The sequence below is a fragment of the Myotis myotis genome, unplaced genomic scaffold (assembly GCF_014108235.1).
Source record: "Myotis myotis isolate mMyoMyo1 unplaced genomic scaffold, mMyoMyo1.p scaffold_m19_p_4, whole genome shotgun sequence".
Lineage (NCBI taxonomy): Eukaryota > Metazoa > Chordata > Mammalia > Chiroptera > Vespertilionidae > Myotis > Myotis myotis.
The window spans coordinates 127,683,570-127,700,493 of NW_023416346.1; the positions used below are offsets into that span (position 1 = coordinate 127,683,570).

Consider the following 16,924-nt stretch of genomic DNA (forward strand, 5'->3'; position numbering starts at 1 on the left):
TAAGGGAGAGTTGGATTATCTCATCAGTAGTTTTAGAACAGCCGTGGGCAAACTACGGCCTGCAGGCCGGATCCGGCCGTTTGAAATGAATAAAACTATTGAAAAAAAAGACCGTACCCTTTTATGTAACGATGTTTACTTTGAATTTATATTAGTTCACACAAACACTCCATCCATGCTTTTGTTCCGGCCCTCCGCTCCAGTTTAAGAACCCATTGTGGCCCTCGAGTCAAAAAGTTTGCCCACCCCTGTTTTAGAACAACTAGATGGCTGAGGGGAAAAGAGAGTTGGATTCTTATTTCACTCTTTATTCCAAAAACAGTTTTCAGGTCAAAGAAAATGGGAACAGTAAAAAAGTAAAGAATGACTTGGGGTGCTGAACACACAATACAATATATACAGATGATGGCTTATAGAACAGTACACCTGAAACCTATATAATCTTATTAACCAATGTCACCCCTATAAATTCAATTTAAAAAAAAGAAGAAGAAAAAAAACCCTTAAAATAAAATCATGGGAGAAGAAAAATGTTGTGAGAGGGTGAATCCTTCAAAAACCCAGGAGCCATCATTGAAGAAGAGTAGATAGGACTACATAAGAATGTTTGAAAAGCCCTGCAGAGAATAAAATACACAAAGGGGGGAAATGAAAAACTTGGGGAAATATCAGCCCCCCCCTCCCCCGCCAACCAAGCACACAAGAAACAAAGGCGTGATCTCTCCCTGAGCGCCACTCCTTACAATCCAAACGAAAAGGCCTCCAGCCAACAGGACAATCGGTGACAGGTAGGAACAGACCTTCATGGAAAATAAACACGCCTGAAAGGGCGCCTGACCTTATCCACAGCAGCCCAACGTGAAAAGGTTTTCACTGACAGGGAGGAAGGTTCGCGCCGTTGTATGTGCTCACCAGCAAGTCTCTGATGAAAAAGAGAAGCCAGCCAAGCAAACCACCCCCCACAACTCCTCAAGAAGCGCCCCAGGCAGGTCCCAGAAGGCACTGTCATCACAGGAGATGAAGATCTTCCAGTGGGACAAGATGTGGAGGTGGGCCTGGCCCGTGCGGCTCAGTGGTTGAGCATTGACCTATGAACCAGGAGGTCACGGTTTGATTCCGGGTCAGGGCACATGCCGGGATTGCGGGCTGGATCCCAAGTAGGGGACATGCAGGAGGCAGCTGATCCATGATTCTCATCATGGATGTTTCTCTCTCTCCCTCTCCCTTCCTCTCTGAAATCAATAAAAATATGTTTTAAAAAAATATGTGGAGTGGAAGACAGTGATATTGATGATCCTGACCCTGTGCAGGCCTAGGCTAATAAGGTCGGTGTGTGTCTTAATCTCCAACAAAAAAGTTTAAAGTAAAAAAAAAAATGTTTTTAAATAGTAAAAGCCTTATAAGAATAAGGATGTAAAAAAATACAGGGTATCTCCCAAAAATGTATACAAACTTTAAAGGCGGGTAGTTCAATTTTGACAATGAAATGTATTTTTAATAAACACTGCCTTTATAATTATTCCAAGTGTGTGTATACATTCTTTGAGACACCCTATATTTTTATATAATGTGTTTGTTCTAAGCTAAGTGTCATTACAAGAGTCAAGAAGTTAAAAAGAATTTTAAAGTTTATAAAAAATTACAGTAAGCTAAGATTAATTTATGATCGAAGACATGTTAAAAATATATTTAAATGTACCGTGGACTACAGCAGTGTACAGTGGGGTCCTAGGCCTTCTCATGCACTAACCCTCACTCACTGAGTCACCCAGGACAGCTTCCGGTCCTGCAAGCTGCATCATGGGAAGTGCCCCATACAGGTGCACCATTTGTTTCTTTCATGCTGTATTTTTACTGAGCCTTTTCTTACCACTGTGTTACAATTGCCTACAGCACTCAAGTATATTGACATGCTGTACAGGCTTATAGCCCAGGAGCCACAGGTCACACCATGTCACCTAGGTGTGTAGTAAGCTCTACCATCTAGGTTTGCGCACAGTGCACTGCGACGTTCACACAACGGAACTGCCTAATGACGCATTTCTCAGAACATATGCCCGTCGTTAAGCAACACGTGACAGTACAAACAATACCTATGAGTGAAGAACAGAACTGGTGAAAGGAATCATAACGTACACATACAATGGATATTACCCAGCGGCAAAAAAAAACAATGGAGCAAATTAAGTTTTAATAAAAGCACAGCGAAGGAGTATGTACAGCACGTTACCATTGTGTGAAATGAAGAGGGAGATTAATGGCATTCTGACAGGGGAGAGAACAGAGGTCTCTAAAGGTGGAAACGGGATGCTACTCTGTTTGAATGTTGGCGAAGACCGTTATTATTTATTTTTAGACTATATATTGAAAAGTAGGGTTGGGATAGGAAAAGGCCACAAACGTGTCTAGAATCTATTATTCTTTTGGCTTATTAGCTGCCAATGTAATTTATTTTGTTGTTGCAAAAAAGAAATATGAGACACAAAAGCCACCTAATGGATGATTCCATTTATATGAAATGTCCAGAGAGCCCATCTGTGCTGGGAACCTAGGCAGTAGTGACATTAGGGCACAAAGGGGCTCTCCTCGGAGTCAGGACCTGCACTTTCTGGGCTGCTCGGGAGCTTGGAGCGTCAATCCTAGTGCCCAGTTGGGCCGCAGGTGGACGAGAGGCAAATGACGGACAGGCATTTGCAATTTAAACACGTCCCAGAGCTTGGTGGTCACGGTCTCCCCCCCCCCCCCCCCCATTTAGCTTCCCTGCTTTCTCCCCGGGCTGCTGGACAGAGCCCTCTTCTAGTTGCTACTCCTCACCGAGGATATTTTCCCACTGATTTTTAGAGAGAATGGAAAGGGGGGTGGGGAAAGGGAGAGAAACATAGATGTGAGCGAGACACATCGATGGGTTGCCTCCTGCACGTGCCCCGACCCAGACCTGGGATCGAGCCTGCAACCGAGGTACGTGCCCTTGATCGGAATCGAACCCGGGACCCTTCAGTGCCGGAAGCCGGTCCATCCTTGCTGCTTGACACAGTCGCTGCAGGAAAGAAACATCTGCACAGCATATGTTTCAAGGGACCTGGCGTATATAGCATACTGTTCTTAATATGTTTGCTCCCCTTAGCGCTGTGTGTTTTAACCAAGGTCACCTCTCCAAGAAAGGTTGTTTCCCCAGGTAGGAATTTTTCCCTGAAGTCAGGGAGGGGATGCCTCTCCTAGAAAGGTTGTTTCCCCAGGTAGGAATTTTCCCCTGAAGTCAGGGAGGGGATGAAACTCCTTAACTAAGTGCCAGGCGGGTAGTTAATCACTACAAACAATCATGCTTAAGCTACATAATCTTTACTCCCTGGAATGGAGATAAGAAACGCCCTAACCTTTGTAATAGAAATTGACAGGATTAAAATCAACTGGGATAAATACAGATGTAACAAGACAATAAACAGCAGAACTTCGCTGGAGATCCAGACCAGAACTTGGCTGGAGATCCTGGCTAGAGATCCTGGCTAGGCTGCTGATCAACTGAACGCTGTCTCCGTGTCCTTCCTTCTTCGCCGACTCCGTCCACACCTTTGGGGACCCCTGGACCCGCTGGGGTTGGACCCCGGCATCTGGCGCCCGAACAGGGTTCCCTTAGGTAAGTCCCCCCGTACTTGGGACGGATAGGACTGCACCATAGGGTGCTTCAGACCCCCCCTATAGAGGATAAGTAGGGTAAGCGGGTAGTTAGTACAGAACTTAGATTGACAAGATGGGTCATACTGAGTCTAAAGAAAAAAGACTCTGTATTAATCTTTTAACGCATATGCTTACTAGCAGAATTGGAGTTGAGGTTTTTCCCAGTGAGACAGAAAGTTTTTTAGAAGAAGTATGTCAATGGCTTCCAGAGGATGGAACTGTTAATTTAAAAACTTGGGTTGAAGTAGGAAAGCAATTAAAGAAACACCATGAATCTGACAAGGTCCTGCCATGTTTCTTTTCCCTCTGGGATTCAATCTGTGACACCTTGGCACCAGAGGCAAAAACGGTTGAACTTTCTCAAAATTTAAATAGTCCCTCGGCTCCACCCAGAGAGGACACATCATCATTGTCTTCAGCTCAATCTAAAAGCAATTTAGCTATGCCTACTGATCGGGAGGAGAATAAATATCATAAACATGACCATTGTTCCTTTCCAGTCAGTAGAGAGGAGAATGGCCCTCCCATTCAAAACAGGCTCCCCAAATTAGAAAGGAAGCCTAAACCAGGTCCTGTGGCTCCTATGAGCTCCATGTCTAAATTTCAAAGGGCGATAAGAGAAGCTGAAGCTAATGGAGATCTTGAATTCTCACTCTGCTTCCCAGTTACATATGAGAATGAGTCTGGTGGGAATAGAAACCCCACCTTGGAGCCTATACCTTACAAAGTACTTAAAGAATTAAAATTGGCCTGCTCTGAATATGGACCTCTAGCTCCTTACACACAAACCTTGGTAGAAACCCTAGCCAGTAAATGGATGACTCCTTATGATTGGTCACAGGTTTGTAAATCCTGTCTCTCAGGAGGCGATTACTTATTATGGAAAACTGAATATGAAGATCTTGCTAAGAAAGCTGTAGCCACTCGCGAAAAAACCAGAAAAGGAATAACCCTAGACATGATATTAGGAGAAGGTGATTTTAACACGGCTGAGGAGCAAATGAATATGCCCACAGAGGCACTTACCAAAGTAACCAGTTGTGCAGTAAGTGCCTGGAAATCCCTACCTTATACAGCAGGAAAAACCACCACCCTTACAGAGGTTAAACAGAAGGTCGAGGAACCATATCAGGATTTCCTTTCTCGCCTCATGCAGGCAGTCAAGAGAGTAATCAATAACAAAGAGGCAGCCGATATCCTAATCAAACAACTGGCTTTTGAAAATGCTAATAATACCTGTCAGGCTTTATTAAGGCCGATTCGCAGAACAGGAACTATAAATGATTTTATAAAACAGTGTGCTGATGTAAGTCCAGCATTTATACAGGGTGTAGCTATAGCTGCAGCTCTCAAAGGGGAGACATACCCTCAATATGTACAGGCTATAGGACAAGCCAGCAATACTACAGGTAATAAAAGAAATATGAACTGCTACTCTTGTGGCTTATCTGGGCACTTTAGCAGAGAATGCCCAAATAAAAATAATAATACTCAGGCCAGATGGCAAGCTCCTCGACAGCCTGGAAATACATTAGGGAATAATATTAATCCTCCAAAAACCGTTTGTCCCCGATGTCAGAAAGGATTCCATTGGGCAAAGGAATGTAGATCAAAATACCATAAAAATGGTCGGCCTTTAAACTCTACAAATAGCTCCCAAGGAGGTTATATCCCATCACCTCAATCGGGAAACTTGAGAAGGGGCCAGCCCCAGGCCCCTGCAATAATAGGGGCATCAACCTTCAACCCCTTTACAAATTTCGATCAGTCAGTGACCTCTTCAGGGCAACCCCAGGCAGTGCAGGATTGGACCTCCACTCAACCACCCATGCAGTACTAACCCCAGACTCGCCAGTAGCAGCCATTCCTACAGGAGTGTCTGGGCCGCTGCCTGAGGGAACTGTAGGTTTAATATTAGGACGGAGCTCCACCTCGTTACAGGGGATCTTAGTCATCCCAGGAGTTGTTGATGCAGACTACACAGGAGAAATACAGATTTTACTTTCCCCACCCACCACAACTATACAGATTCAGCCCAACCAGAGAATTGCCCAATTAATCCTGTTACCAATACATAAAATAGGGACAGCTGTTACCCAGGAAGCTAGAGGGGCCGGAGGCTTTGGATCTAGTGATGCAGCATTTTGGATACAAGAAATCCATGCTACTAGACCTACAAAAATTTTACAAATTCAGGGAAAACCAATTGAAGGTCTATTGGATACAGGAGCAGATGTTTCCTGCATAGCAGGGAAGGATTGGCCCTCTTCATGGCCCACGCACACCACCTCCACTTCCCTAGTAGGACTAGGCAAGGCATCTAATGTAAAAAAGAGTTCTCAGATTCTAACTTGGGCTGATGAAGATCAACATTCAGGAACATTCTGTCCCTATGTAATTACGACTATCCCCTTTACATTATGGGGAAGAGATATCTTGTCTCAAATGGGAGTTGTATTATATAGCCCCAGTGATAGAGTAACATCACAGATGCTAGACACGAGATTTAATCCAGGAAAGGGATTAGGAAAGGAAAGTAATACCTCACACTCCTCGACAGGATCTGTAATTGGGGCCATTGCCCTTAGGACTGCTGATCCCATAGTCTGGAAATCGTCACAACCAGTATGGGTTGAGCAATGGCCCTTAACATCTGAGAAAATATCAGCAGCCTAGCCAGGATCTCTAGCCAGGATCTCCAGCCAAGTTCTGGTCTGGATCTCCAGCGAAGTTCTGCTGTTTATTGTCTTGTTACATCCGTATTTATCCCAGTTGATTTTAATCCTGTCAATTTCTATTACAAAGGTTAGGGCGTTTCTTATCTCCATTCCAGGGAGTAAAGATTATGTAGCTTAAGCATGATTGTTTGTAGTGATTAACTACCCGCCTGGCACTTAGTTAAGGAGTGTCATCCCCTCCCTGACTTCAGGGGAAAATTCCTACCTGGGGAAACAACCTTTCTAGGAGAGGCATCCCCTCCCTGACTTCAGGGAAAAATTCCTACCTGGGGAAACAACCTTTCTTGGAGAGGTGACCTTGGTTAAAACACACAGCGCTAAGGGGAGCAAACATATTAAGAACAGTATGCTATATACGCCAGGTCCCTTGAAACATATGCTGTGCAGATGTTTCTTTCCTGCAGCGACTGTGTCAAGCAGCAAGGATGGACCGGCTTCCGGCACTTCAGTCCGAGGGCTGACGCTCTACCCACTGAGCCACACCAGCTAGGGCCAGAGGTCTCTTTTACGTCTCCCTTCCTGATGGCGGCACCTGGCGGGGCGGTAAAACTCCACTCCACTCGTTCTTCCTTCCCGGGTAGCAGCTGCAGTCCTTCAAGGTCGCCCCAGCAGGCAGTAGAGCAGCCCTGTACCTACGGCTCCCTAATTCCTTGAGTCTGCAGAGCCCCCCAGATCTTCTGCCACGTGCCGTCCACTGATGTCACTCGGTGCGCCCGCAGCCTAATGCTATCAGGGCCATGTCAGTTTCTGTCCCACTTCACCCAGTGACCCGGCCGGCTGCTGCCCGGTGACCTGGCCTAGCAGGCGCGCTGAGGGCGACTTCAGCCGGGAGTGCTCACCAACAAGCAGGGGGCCTGTGGAATTGTCCCCCTGCAGTGGCTTTGCAGTCTGCGGCCCATTTTAATGGGAATTTTCTCAGCGTAGGGGTTCCCGCACCATGAGGAGTGGGGATCTCATCGTATATCCACCTGTGGCCCAGGCCTTCGGTTTGATGTCTCCCCCCATTCAAAGGCCCTGGTACATTAAGCCTGGCCTTCCGCCGGGCTGCAGGGGGGAGGTCACCCTTTCTGCCCCCTTCTCTCTGGAAGCTTCCGTGTGGTGCCAACACCCGAGCCGCCACCCTCTTCTTGGATCTGACATGTGACCCCCAGGCCACCGGAGCACAGCTTTCAGCCTTTCTTTCTTGGCCCCACATAGCTCCCTTTCTTTCTTATTTTTGTTTTTAAATATGTTTTTATTGATTTTAGAGAGAGAGGAAGGGAGAGGAAGAGGGAGAAACATGCATGACAGAGAATCATTGATCGGCTGCCTCCTACACGCCCCCTACTGGGGTTTGAGCCTGCAACCTAGCATGTGCCCTGATGGGGAATTGAACCGGCAACCTCTTGGAGCATGGGACACTGCTCAACCACTGAGCAACACTGGCCAGGGCAACCCTTTCTTTCTTGGTGTTCCATGAACACCTATTGCTTCTTTAAGGTTCTGTTCTATTTTGGCTACCATTTCCAAGTGTTTGTAGTAGGAAGGACCAGCTTAGTCAATCATGTTGTTAATTAAAAGCCTTATTTTCCAATTAGGCTATTGCTTTTATTAATATACTAGAGGCCTGGTGCACGGATTCGTGCACCGGTGGGGTCCCTCAGCCTTGCCTGCAGGGATTGGGCCGAAACTGGCTCTCTGACATCCCGAGTGGTCCCGGATTGCGAGAGCCAGGCTGAGGAACCCCACCGGTGCACGGATGCGCCGGGCCTTTTGTATGCATATAAGATCTTTGGTTAATCTCTTCCCACCCTCCCGCCTCCCCCATTCCTTCTGAGATTCATCAGTCTGTTCCATGTTTCCATGCCAGTGGTTTCTGCTCCTGCATCAAGCATCTGCCCCCTGGTGGTCAATGCACATCATAGCTACTGGCCAGTCAGCTGGTCACTTAGGCTTTTATATATGTAGATTTTTATTGATTTCAGAGAGGAAGGGAGAGGGGGAGCGAGAGACAGAAACATCAATGATGAGAGAGAATCATCGGCTGCCTCCTGCGCTCCCCACACTGGGGATCAAGCCTGCAACCCAGGCACGTGCCCTTGACCAGAATCGAACCCGGGACCTTTCAGTCCACAGGCCGAAGCTCTATCCACTGAGCCAAACCAGCTAGGGCTAGGCTATTGCTTTTATAATCAGAAAAAAACAACAACACCTTATTAAAAACTCAAGACCTACTCTTTGCTGAAAACAAATACAAGTGTATGAATTTCGTTTCTCTCACGAGTGATGAAATGTTGACAGAGGACAGCGCTCTGCTCCGGAGGCGAAGCCTACTGTTCCTTACCTGCTCATTTGCAAAATAAAGTATAGGGTGTCCCAAAATTCACGCAAGATTTGAATTTTGCGTGAGCATTAACAACAACAACAACAAAAAATAAAAGCCTAATTTTACTTGGTTTACTGAATCAGATTCTAATATCTGTTGCCCTTTGATGTCAATCCCTTCAATTTGATAAGCATGACCAAGTACCAATGATGGCCCAGGAGCTGGGACAATGAAGACCAATGAGGACCACGGCTTTGCGTATGTGCCAGCAAAGCCGTGGAGGCCATGGACCCGATGTGCTATTCCATACATAACCCTATACTGTATACTTTATGAATCAATAAAAAATTTACAATGTTTCATTATAAACCTGTGTTTTCTATCAAAATTACTTCTTGCGTGAATTTTGGGACCCCCTATGTTAAGTCATTTCGAACACGCTTCCTTAGCAGAGGCACAGGAACAGGGAGAAGCCATCGGAGAGCGCAGACACCTGCGTGCTGCGGCCCGTGCCTACCTTTTGGCTCCGCCCGCGTCCGGGGACACGATGATGCAGTTCCTCCAATCGGCGATGTTCTCCCGAATCCACTGCAGGACCGCGGGCTCCGCGTACAAGTTATCCACCGGAATGTCAAAGAAGCCCTGCGGGAGAAGTGAGTGTCAGGGGCGTGCCTTTTGAAAAGATGATCTTCATTAAATAAGTTGAATTTTTAAAAATATATTTATTATTGATTTCAGAGAGGATGGGAGAGGGAGAGGGAGAGAGAGAAAGAGAAACATCCATGATGAGAGAGAATCACGGATTGGCTGCCTCCTGCACGCCCCCTACTGGGGACCGAGCCCGCAACCCAGGCATGTGCCCTTGACCGGAATTGACCCTGGGACCCTTCAGTCCGCAGGCCGATGCTCGATATCCACTGAGCGAAACCGGCTAGGGCTAAAACTTAAATTTTTTATCCAAAGGAAGCCTTATCAACAGACTCCCTTTTCTTCATTTTAACAGAATTAAATCCAAAGACACTTATGTTCCAGGAGCATATTTCAGTCCCATCTGTTTCCTGTGGGATACACTTCTATCACCTTCTGATCACCTATATTCTCAGGAATGCAGAACAGGTGCACCGCAGTGGGGGAGGTTTGTTGCTTAAGTTCCTTCTGATAAGCTACACATACGTCACACTCATTATATCACAGAGCAGGCACCGGACACGTGGCCGCTTTGCTAGATGAAGGAACTAAGCTGCGAAGAGGTTAACAAACACACATTACGGCTCTGCCATTCTAATGATTTCCCCGGAGTTGAGATGGAATTAGAGCATTTACTACCAGGAAGACATTCCCACTCCTCCAGAACGGACTGGAGACACGGGGGTGCTGGAGACAGCCATATCAGCATGAAATTCTATTTCCAATTCAGTACAGATGAAAAGCCAAGAGAGTCGCCATAGACAAACTCCAACACGAGTCACGTTACCTCCTTCAGAAATTAGTTACCTTAACAGTTAGGATTTAAGCACTTGCCTTAAGCCCCCAGTGACAACCAAAGGCAAGAAAGAAAATGCCAGAACCTGGATCTGAGAAGCATGCAGGTCCATGGTGATGATGTGGTCCGCGCCAGCGACCGACAGCATGTTGGCCACAAGTTTCGCAGAAATCGGAGCACGACTCTGAAACATAAAGACATGGACGTTATAACAGGAAAAGACACGGCTACCTTCAGACTCTTCCCACAAGGTTTCCATGAGAAAGCTGACAGCTGATTTATAACACGGTAATAAAGAAAATTAACCACAATCTGAAACTATTAAATTATTCCGTTAATAATAATGAAGAAAACTACATGTTATAACAACAAAAAGTATTCATCCCATTCAGTTCACCAAATATTTTCTATTTTTATATACTGTTGTGAAACAATGTGCTGGACACTGGGTATAGAGAGCAAATGTCGCCCAGCTGGCATGGCTTTGTGGTTGAAGGTCAACCTGTGAACCGGGAGGCCACGGTTCAATTCCTGTTCAGGGCACAGGCCCGGGTTGTGGGCTCGATCCCCTGGGGGGGGGGAGGGGTGCAGGAGGCAGCGGATTAATGATTCCCATCATTGATGTTTCTCTCTCCTCTCTGAAATCAATAAAAATATTTTTTCAATGTCAAAGAAGCCAATAATTGAACTGTGCATTGCGATAGCATAATTTGAATAACTCAAATCGTGACAAGTGTAGAACAGGTACCCAGAGAGACAGCATGAAGAACATCAAGTTCAAGGAGGCTGGCTGTCAGAGGCCCTCCGAGGAAGCCGCTTTAAGGCTGACAGAGGCAGGGAGACGCGTGTTCCAGGAAGAGCAGCCTGTGTGACATCACCCAGGCTCACAGATCACATCCAGGAACTGAACGAAGTCCAGTGTGGTCACAGGCAGTGGCCCAGGGGAGTGTAAACGCTGGCCAGCCGGGGAGGCAGGGCTACTCCCTGCACAGCCCTGAAGGCCAAGGCCACCTCCTAAAGAAGTTTCTGTTCTGTCACTGGGAGCTAATGTTTAATGTTACAAATTAAACAGAAAACAGGCAGATGACAGACCCTCCCAAGATGATTAATAATGCAACATGTAGAGAAGCAGATGCATTGTGGTTTACGGACTGTGTATCCTTAAAGTGACCCGACTTCTCCAGAGCTTCAGCGGCCACGTCATAAACTATGGACAATCACTCTGTCCACATAAAAAAAATCCAAGAGACTAAACAGACGTGATTAGACCTAGAAAAAAAAGTCCAGCGTTTTGCTGCAAACAATGGTATTTCTATTACCAGCCACAAAAAAGAAAACATAAGCTTCTAAGATTTCATTCAAACTGACACAATGTTATATGACATTTATATTTTAATAAAGCTGAAAAAGACTTCACAAGAGTAAAAAAAAAACCAATGATCCCTGTTAAACACACACACACACACACACACACACACACTCACACACACAGAGTATATTCATGCAAAAACACGCAGACAGGAATTACATCACAATGTTAACAGATAATTTGTATTTTCTCTAATACACCATCCTTTTCTTTAGAAAAAGGAACATTAGTTTAAAATAATATAAATATATATACAAATATATACACACACATTTTTTTACACACAAAGACTTGGAGAATGTGCGCCAAAATATTAATAGGAGATGCTTCTAGATAGTGAGATTATGGGAAAATCTTTTTGCCATTTTTTAACATTTTTCAACGTTTTCAACTAACTACATATTATCATTCCAGTCTTCACTGTTTACTCCCCTGTTCTGTTCCACCGTCAGCCTGGCTCTCGTTCCTGAGAGCTGGTCCTCCACACACGTGCCTCTGCCACTTGGGTGCCCCCTGCATGTGCCCGCGGCCTGCTCTCCCTCCGGAGGCCACTTCCGTGCTGTCTACACCCGCACACCTGCCACCCCTCCACTCCACCCCATCTCTGCTGAGCCGATCTGTTTCATCTCCAGATCTGGTTCAAATCCCCTGTGAGGTGCTCTGAGGACGCCGGAAAGAAATGATCTGTTCCTTCGAAAGCAGCAGTTCTCAACCTGTGGGTCGCGACCCCTTTGGGGGTCAAACGATCCTTTCACAGGGGTCGCCTAAGACCATCGGAAAACACATCTATAATTACATATTGTTTTTGTGATGAATCACTATGCTTTAATTATGTTCAACTTGTAACCATGAAAATACACCCTGCATATCAGATATTTACATTATGATTCATCACAGTAGCAACATTACAGTGATGAAGTAGCAATGAAAATAATTTTATGGTTGGGGGTCCCCACAACATGAGGAACTGTATTCAAGGGTCGCGGCGTTAGGAAGGTTGAGAACCACTGTAAGGGACAGGGCAGCCAGCCCTAGCTGGTTTGCCTCAATAGATAGAGCATCGGCCTGCAGACTGAAGGGTCCTGGGCTTGATTCCAGTCAAGGGCATGTACCTTGATTGCAGGCTCAATCCCCGGCCCTGGTCGGGGCAAGTATGGGAGGCAACCAATCCATGTGTCTCTCACATCAATGTTTCTCTCTTGCTGTCTCTCCCCCATCCTTCCACTCTCTCTAAAATAAAATAAAATAAAATAAAAAATAAATAAAATTAATCAATATATCCTTTCTAAAAATTTAACAAATAAAGGGACAGGGCACCAGCTATGCATCTGGCCCCCAGCATTTAGGACCGCCTGCTGAAAGACTGACATGAGAGGATGTCATGTATACGGATGTAAGAGTTCTCTGTCTATGCAGTCCCCAAGGACAAAGAACCGGTTTTGGAGATTTTCACATTACCTACAGCACATAGCTCTGTACCTTGCATACGATATGTTTTTTTAAAAATATATATATATTTTATTGATTTTTACAGAGAGGAAGGGAGAGGGATAGAGAGTTAGGAACATCGATCAGCTGCCTCCTGCACATCCCCTACTGGGGATGTGCCCACAACCAAGGTACATGCCCTTGACCGGAATCGAACCCGGGACCCTTCAGTCCGCAGGCCGATGCTCTACCCACTGAGCCACACTGGTCAGGGCCAATATGTATTTTTGATAAATACTTCATAGTGGAATCTCTCTAACACCACGTTTCCAAGGCTTCCCCATTAGCCTCACTGACTGTGAAAATTATTGCTTAACAAAATCTCGGGATATTTAAAAGGGTCAATTGATCACTGGGACTTCATTATAATAGCTTCTGACCCACAACACTAGTCCATTTGGGGCGCTTCCATTTGGGGTCATTTTATAAGCGGCCAAAGGACTCCTCCATTCATCTCAGTGGCATCGCGCATTAGTTACTTCTGAGATCCAACCCACGCGACCTTGCTGATGAATTTGGCTCTTGCGCTGCTTTTCATAATCTGGCCTCATACCCAACTGAATCTCGCAGGAAAAACGACTTACACGTGAACTGACTTTACAGCCAATAAAAAGAAAAATGACTCTGACATTTCAACAGTACAGTCACCAAAAAGAAAATGCTCGCCTCCTCTATGAAAAATGGATAAAGGCCAAACATTTTATGGGCCAGCCCAACCATAAGAAAAGACTCCACGGCTATTCAGATCTTATTCAACGTAGCAGATGCCAACCCGCTAAAAGTATAAATTTGACATCCTTGAAAAATAGACGAGATTGTAGAAATTTGTGTCTGGACAAGGGTCCTCAATTCTTTCAGTTAAAAAATAAAAAAGATCCCAGCCAGCATGGTTCAGTGGTTGAGCATCGACCTATGAGCCAGGAGGTCAGGGTTCGATTCCCGGTCAAGGGCACATGCCTGGGTCGCGGGCTCCATCCCTAGTGTGGGGTGTGCAGGAGGCAGCTGATCAATGATTCTCTCTCATCACTGATGTTTCTCGCTCTCTCCCTCTCCCTTCCTCTCTGAAATCAATAAAAATATATTTTAAAAATAAATAAATAAAAATGCAAAGGCATACCTCAAATGACAGACAAAATTAAGAACTGCCCTTTTGACCAGTTTGGTGAAAGAATGAAAATGTCTCCCTACTTATTGTGACACTAGAGGCCCAATGTACGAAATTCGTGCAAGGGGCTCGGCCCTCGGAGACCCAGCTGCCACCACCCTCTGTGGGTGGAGCCCCCCCGCCCCCACCGATTGCCCCACAGAGGTTGGTGGCCCCAGCTGCCTCCCAGCCCTGGCTGCCTCCCGGCCCCGCCCCCCACCCACTGGTCGTTCTGGAAGGTCGTTCCACTGTCCAGTCTAATTAGCATATTAGCTCTTTATTCTATAGGACGAGTCACACTGACCACACAGACATGACAGTAACGGTACCAGAACAACCTGTATGTCTTGGCCAGCTCCAAGGTCAGTCCCAGAGCTAGAGGCCCACAAAAGGGTGGCCATATGTCAGGATCCCCCGGGACAGGCGGGGTGGACGCTTGTGTCCTGGTTTAATTATTCATAGAGCTCCCTCCAAGCTCTCAAGTGTCCTGGCTAAGATGATAAATGGTGTAATGATGACGCCATCTCAAAGCTTGAACTGCCTTAGAATGTCCACTTATTAACACACCAGGGACTTCCTCCAACATGCCCCAAAGACATCAGGCCCCAAACCCCAGAACCTGGGGAACCACTACCTTCCTTGGAAAGAGGTTCTTTGCAGATGGGAGGGATGAAGGGTTCTGAGACAGGGCAGTTACCCTGCAGGTCGGGGATGCTATCACATGGGCCCTTAAAGAGGGAGATGTGGCCCTAACCAGTTTGGCTCAGTGGATAGAGCGTCGGCCTGCGGACTGAAGGGTCCCAGGTTCGATTCCGGTCAAGGGCATGTACCTGGGTTGCGGGCACATCCCCAGTAGGGGGTGTGCAGGAGGCAGCTGATCGATGTTTCTCTCCCATCGATGTTTCTACCTCTCTATCCCTCTCCCTTCCTCTCTGTAAAAAATCAAATATATTTTTTTAAAAAAGAAAAAAAAAGAGGGAGATGTGATGGTGACAAAGGAGAAGACCAGGTGGCCAATGGAAGCCGAGGTGGCAGTTGACGTGGCCTCAAGCCAGAAGCTGCAGCAGGCAAGGACCCTGCCCTGGAGCCACTGGACAGAGCGCTGCCCCACCTTGATTTTCCACTCCTGCCCTCGGGAGTGGGAGAGAACATACTTCTGGGGTTTTTGTTTGTGTTTTTTGTTTTTTTAAAATATATTTTTCTTGATTTCAGAGAGGAAGTGAGAGGGAGAGGAAGAGAGAGAAAAATTAATGATGAGAATCATTGATCAGCTGCCTCCTGCACGCCCCCTACCGGGGATCAAGCCCACAACCCGGGCATGTGCCCTGACTGGGAATCGAACCTTCACCTCCTGGCTCATAGGTCGACGCTCAACCACTGAGCCACACTGGCCAGGCTATACTTGTTTCAGTCCACCCAGTTTGAGGCAATTGATAATGGCCGCAACAGGCAATTCGTACAGCCCTCCATGATGCCTTCTTTTCTACTAGTTTCTCTAACACAGTGGTTCTCAACCTTCCTAATGCCGCGACCCTTTCATACGGTTCCTCATGTTGTGGTGACCCCCAACCATAACATTATTTTCATTGCTACTTCATAACTGTAATGTTGCTACTGTTATAATTATAATGTAAATATCTGATATGCAGGATGGATTTTCACTGTTACAAATTGAAAAAAATTAAAGCATAGTGATTCATCACAAAAACAATATGTAATTATAGATGCGTTTTCTGATGGTCTTAGGTGACCCCTGTGAAAGGATCGTTCGACCCCCAAAGGGGTCACGACCCACAGGTTGAGAACCGCTGCTCTAACAGGAAACACAAGTACAGCACAGCAATGAAGAAAGGGTGAAGGGGAGGAAAAAAAAATGGGTAAAATGGCTCCAAACAGCAAACCCATGTACATGCCTCACAATGAGAGACAAAGGAGAAGGCGCCAGTCAGACGCGATTCCCTAGAACAAACTCACTAGGGTTTACAGGATTCTGTGGGACTCTTTTTCTTTTCTTTTCAAAAATATATTTGCATTGATTTCAGAGAGGAAGGGAGAGGGAGAGAGATGGAAACATCCATGATGAAAGAGAATCATGGATTGGCTGCCTCCTGCACGCCCCCTACTGGGGATCGAGCCTGCAACCCAGGTGTGTGCCCTGACTGGGAATCGAACCGGTGACCTCTTGGTTCATAGGTCGATGCTCAACCCCTGAGCCACGCCGGCCTGTGGGCTCCTCTTGTCAGCATAGCGCAAGGGCTGCTGCTGGCCATGACAAGCCAGAGGCCAGGAGCGCATCCCAGCCCCTGACGCAGGAGACCAGGCGATGTCCGCTTCTCTGTACAACAAAGACTGCATTATGAATGCACATAAGAAACGAGGCTTGAAAGTGGGACCTGGGAAACAGTGGCAAATTAGATACTTGCAAACCAAAGGATGTGGGAGTCGCAATATTTTCATCAGTGAAAGAAGACGTTTGGTTACAAATCGGTGGGAAAGGGCCCTGCGATGATAAAAAGAATCACTGAAGAAGACAATTATCAAATATATTAGCCCCAAGTTCAAAAGCTACTAGAGGTGAAAGGAAGACCAGACTACAAATTACAGAATAAGTTCACTAAGCCCCTTGCCACAGGGGAGACCAGTAGCAGAATATTAGTTCCGTTATGACACTGGCAAGGATGTGGTGCTAACCCAGGGGTGGGCAAACTTTTTGATTCGAGGG

At 46.2% G+C, this 16,924-nt stretch overlaps 1 protein-coding gene across 2 annotated transcripts in view; it reads right to left on the reverse strand.

Annotated features, from left to right (window-relative positions):
* The window catches only part of PRPS2 (phosphoribosyl pyrophosphate synthetase 2), a 40,904-nt gene that overhangs the window by 10,444 nt on the left and 13,536 nt on the right, over positions 1 to 16,924 (reverse strand). The window contains exons 3-4 of one of the 2 annotated variants that reach the window (XM_036304973.1): positions 10,287 to 10,385; positions 9,236 to 9,360 (exon numbers count right to left, since the gene is read on the reverse strand). In XM_036304973.1, the coding sequence (XP_036160866.1) occupies positions 9,236 to 9,360; positions 10,287 to 10,385 (224 nt within the window). Of the gene's footprint in view, positions 1 to 9,235; positions 9,361 to 10,239; positions 10,386 to 16,924 lie in introns of those variants that run through there. The other variant, XM_036304974.1, reaches the window with a different exon arrangement.